Source organism: Rhinoderma darwinii, chromosome 4, assembly GCF_050947455.1.
Source record: "Rhinoderma darwinii isolate aRhiDar2 chromosome 4, aRhiDar2.hap1, whole genome shotgun sequence".
Classification (NCBI taxonomy): domain Eukaryota; kingdom Metazoa; phylum Chordata; class Amphibia; order Anura; family Rhinodermatidae; genus Rhinoderma; species Rhinoderma darwinii.
In genome coordinates, this window is record NC_134690.1 from 82844016 (window position 1) to 82848222 (window position 4207).

General features: G+C 42.2%; 2 protein-coding genes across 2 annotated transcripts in view; both read left to right on the forward strand.

Moving 5' to 3' along the window:
• Positions 1-434: 434 nt before the first annotated feature.
• LOC142759274 (speedy protein 1-B-like) lies at positions 435-3148 on the forward strand. Its single transcript, XM_075861283.1, has 5 exons — positions 435-520; positions 1867-1925; positions 2225-2307; positions 2642-2810; positions 2900-3148. Exons 1-5 carry the CDS (start codon positions 442-444, stop codon positions 3146-3148), a joined length of 639 nt encoding a protein of 212 aa, XP_075717398.1. The 5' UTR covers positions 435-441.
• Positions 3149-3287: 139 nt separating this feature from the next.
• The window catches only part of LOC142759273 (speedy protein 1-B-like), a 48344-nt gene continuing 47424 nt past the window's right edge, over positions 3288-4207 (forward strand). The window contains exon 1 of the mRNA XM_075861279.1: positions 3288-3359. Within this exon, the coding sequence (XP_075717394.1) occupies positions 3349-3359 (11 nt within the window). The 5' untranslated portion in view covers positions 3288-3348. The remainder of the gene's footprint in view (positions 3360-4207) is intronic.

Genomic DNA, 4207 nt, shown 5'->3' on the forward strand with positions numbered 1-4207 from the left:
GAGGAGAAGAGATGGCGAGGAAGAGGAAGAGAGAGATGGTCACTCTTCATGTGGAGGAGACGTCAGTACAAGATTTTATATCACTGCAGTCACTACATATCAAATCCATACTTCGTGTTACAAACCATTACAAATCTAATCTATCAGCTTCTTATTAACCTCTTCACCCATGAGAATAAACACCCTATAAGGGTGACGCGTCCTTCTACCAAGGTCATACAAAGCTTAACTAATGCTCTGAGAGGTGACAGCACGAACCCCAGAGACAGACCACCAGGAAATGTTCTTAAACATGGATTTTACTAAGATTTCCCTGTCATTTATTCATTTCATTTTTAATTCATTGTAAACTTATTAACACATAATTGTCTGTATTTGATATTTTTACATTGGACGGCTGACTGTAATATCAATTTCTTCTATCACAGATCGCTGACCTACATGATAGACGAGTGCCGGAAGAGGAGGAAGGAGCATACCCTGCAGCCAGAAGAACGGACTGCTTTCTACAATCTCCTCAGTAAGATTCACTGCACCTTCCAATGATTTCTGACCAGACACAAAGAAAGCGATTTATTAGGACTGACGTTTCATAGTCCGGTCTTAGTAAACAGTTCGCTGGAGTAGGATGCCACACATTTAATAAGAAGCGAATGCCTCATAATAAATTTGATGCATCTTTCAGCTGGCCGTTCACCACAATCGTGGGGTAACAATTGCACTTTGCAACTGCGACCGCGGCCCTATCCCTCTCATCCCAGGATCGGACATAAGATAACAAATATATATGCTCACCGCTCCTCTTCTCCCGATTCTCTCTCAGCATGCTGCGGCTCGTACAACATACAGGGCCATATATGTGACGCAGCACTCAATGACCTCAGTGCTGCGTCACATACAACGTCCAGCGTCAGTAACTTGTATGAGCTGTGGCCCGCAGGGAGAGCCTAAGGCGACCCATTGGGGAGAAGCGAAGTGGAGCGTTGAGGTGAGTATAGTTTTCAAATTTACTTCATTGTATTGTCTGATCAGGGGGGCAAAGTATTGAGCCCGACAATGGCCTCCACCTTGCTACGACTTACAGAGTGAAATCTTCTGCTATAATTGACAACATTTGTTCTCCTGTACACACATAAGACAGCTTATTCTGAAAAGTTACCTGAAATGACTGTTACGCTGTATTATCGATAGACTGTCATTAGAATAAGCCATCAATATTTTATCAGTGGGGGTTGGACTCCTGGCACCACCAGGATAAGCAAAGTAAAGCAGCTGCAGTGTTCCAGCGATTGTTAAGGATCCTTTAGGCCCCATGCACACGACCGTAAAAAATGTCCGTAATTGCGGTCCGAAATTACAGACCCATTCACCTCTATTGTCCACGGAAACCTTCCCGTTTATTTACAGGAAGGTGTCCGGGCCATAGAAGTGTACTGCAAAAGATAGGACATGTCCTATCTTTTGCTTTTTACAGTCCGTGCTCTCTTACTTTGTATGGGAGCACGAGCCGAAAATACGGGCGGCCGGCAGTGCCCGCAATATCGCGAGCTGTGATTACGGGTACGGCCGTGTGCATGAGGCCTTATTGTTTACTCAGGCATAGCGCCATACATATAGATGTGGCTGTGTCTGGTACTTAATGTCATTGCAGCTCAGTCCCAATAAATTGAATGGGACTGATCTGCAGTACCAGGCATAGCCACAACCATATATATGGTGCTATTACTGGGTAAACAATAAAGGGGCCGCCATAATCAATAAAGGGGCCGCTGAGGATAGTCCCCAAAAAAACTATAATTCTTTGTAATTCATGTAATTCATGTACTATTTTGGATTTAAAGAATTGTAATTCAACTTCTTTGGTAGATGATGAGCACATCCAGCTGTTTTTGGCCAAGGACATCTGTTTGAGGATTTCGGACAAGGTAATTTTAGAATAACAAAATAAATAGACAATCAGCCAGATATAGACATGACTGACAAGAAAGATCAGATTTGAATAAAAGGGTTTATGTGTCATTAAGAGATATTCTACTTTACATCTACATCCTTGGTAAGATAATAATATTAGATTCAGAACAATGAGGATAATCCTGTGATTTATGTGTTAGGATTATGGACCGACATTAATAAACATATAAATAGAATCACCACATAAAGAGAAGACATAAGAAGAGACCATTTCTCTATCTCCAAATTCTAACCTCTTGTCTTCTTCCACTAGTATCTGCTGGCCATGGTCTTCGTGTACTTCAAGAGAGCCGGACTGCGTACCGAGGAATATAGAGAGAATTTCTTTGCATCCCTGTGAGTATATTCACGTATCACATGTTTGAAGGAATATTCTCAAGTAGTTGTGGATCATGTGCTTTACATTAGCTTTATCCCTTATAGGTTACAAAACAATTATGGTCATGTTTTAGCAGTAAAATAAAAATATTTAAACATTTTAATATCCAAAGAGAAAACATCAAGCCTATAGATTTTACTATGTAGCCTTCTGACCTTGTGGGGTCATTCCAACATCCTTGGACACCATCCCTATCATTTATAGTAACACAAGTTTCCTTTACATTGAGATATATAAGTATACAGTGCTCTGCTCTTCCATGTGTCATGAATAATTTTTATTTTCTTTCAGATTTCTAGCGAACCAGTTCGAGGAGGACGAGGACTTCAGAGACGAGATCTACGCGTGGGCCTTAGGAAGTGACTGGGAAGTGAAGACAGAAGAGCTGCATCACCAACGCGACCAGATGCTCCGCCGGATGGACTTTAGAGCGTGGGTGGCCCGGACCACATGTGATCTGGTCAGTAATAAAAAACAGAACAAGTGCCGTCTTTGATTAAGAGTCTGTAATGAGAAGCCAATTTTACCTCATTTACTATTCCATTTTAGATCATGGCACAAGACCCTTTCCACTGGGCATGGATGAGAAACAGGCGAAACCATCACAGCTGGGCCATACGTGCGTCAAGGAGAAATAAAGAGGAGTTTTACACCCGAGGCCCATGGAAGAGCGCGCTGTCCTGTGCCCGTTGTAGAAACATCATTTTGCATCCGTGCATGTGGAAAGTGGAAGGAAACATCATTAGCCGGATAGACACAGCAGTGGACCCGGAGACACCGATTGAGGTCCCTGACTAACAATAACGCTGGTAAGTAAAATGTTGGTGTTATAAAGAAGTAGGTAGGAAAAAATGATGACAAAAGTTCTAAGTAAAATGCAGTAATGGATCTTCTAACCCACATGTTGCTGAACGTTTTCTCTTGTACCTCTATTCCCACCCAGGAGGTTCTGCTGCCTGATCCACAAGAGAGATGAAGACCATGATGGATGACCAAACATGAGGCGCAGGTAATGTATAACACATGCATGCACGCACACAAAAACACATAATAAATACATACACACTAATACTTACACACACACATATAGAACTATACACAATCATACTCACTGACACACTGCACATAGTAACACAGTCACTTTTTACATTTTCTGGCTCTATTCCTTGTATGGGGGAATCCACATATACACATGTATACTGTACACGCGCACATACGTTATATAGCGTTAACCTCTCTTAGTATGCCAGAGGAAGGACAGTACAGCGGCCATGGTTTCCCTGCAGGTTTCCTCCACTGGGGGTTTTGCCTGTCCTGAGTGTCGCTCTACGCTCTTTGTGAGTGATGGGAGGTAACACACAATCACAACACACACAAACACACAACAATAAAATTCACATAGTTTAACACTCCTTATGTTGTCTGAGTCATTTCTTGTATGGAAGCGACATATGGGGGTCTGGGTGATGGGATAATGTCCTCTCTTCTGATCGCACTGGAGAATTTACTGACACTACATGAGGGACGTCCGCTCATCATCGACATTCAGGAGAGGCATCAGCCGAAGTCTAGAGGAAAGAAGACATTTACAAATCAATGAAGAAATGTATTTATTGGTTGTAAGATTCATGGGTGAGCTTTTTTTCTTGTTCCTTTGCTCCCTAAATGTAAAATTAAACAACTTTCTAAATAGTCTTTATTAAAAATGTTCCAGCATTTTGTTGCTCTAGAGTCTGTGCAATTCCTGTACATAGCTGGTGTCGAGGCTATGGGGTATGTGCCCCAGTGGGCCGCTCTGCCTCTGGTCAAACAAAATGTCAATGACAGTCACTAGGGAGAAAGTACCTGGGTTTCTAA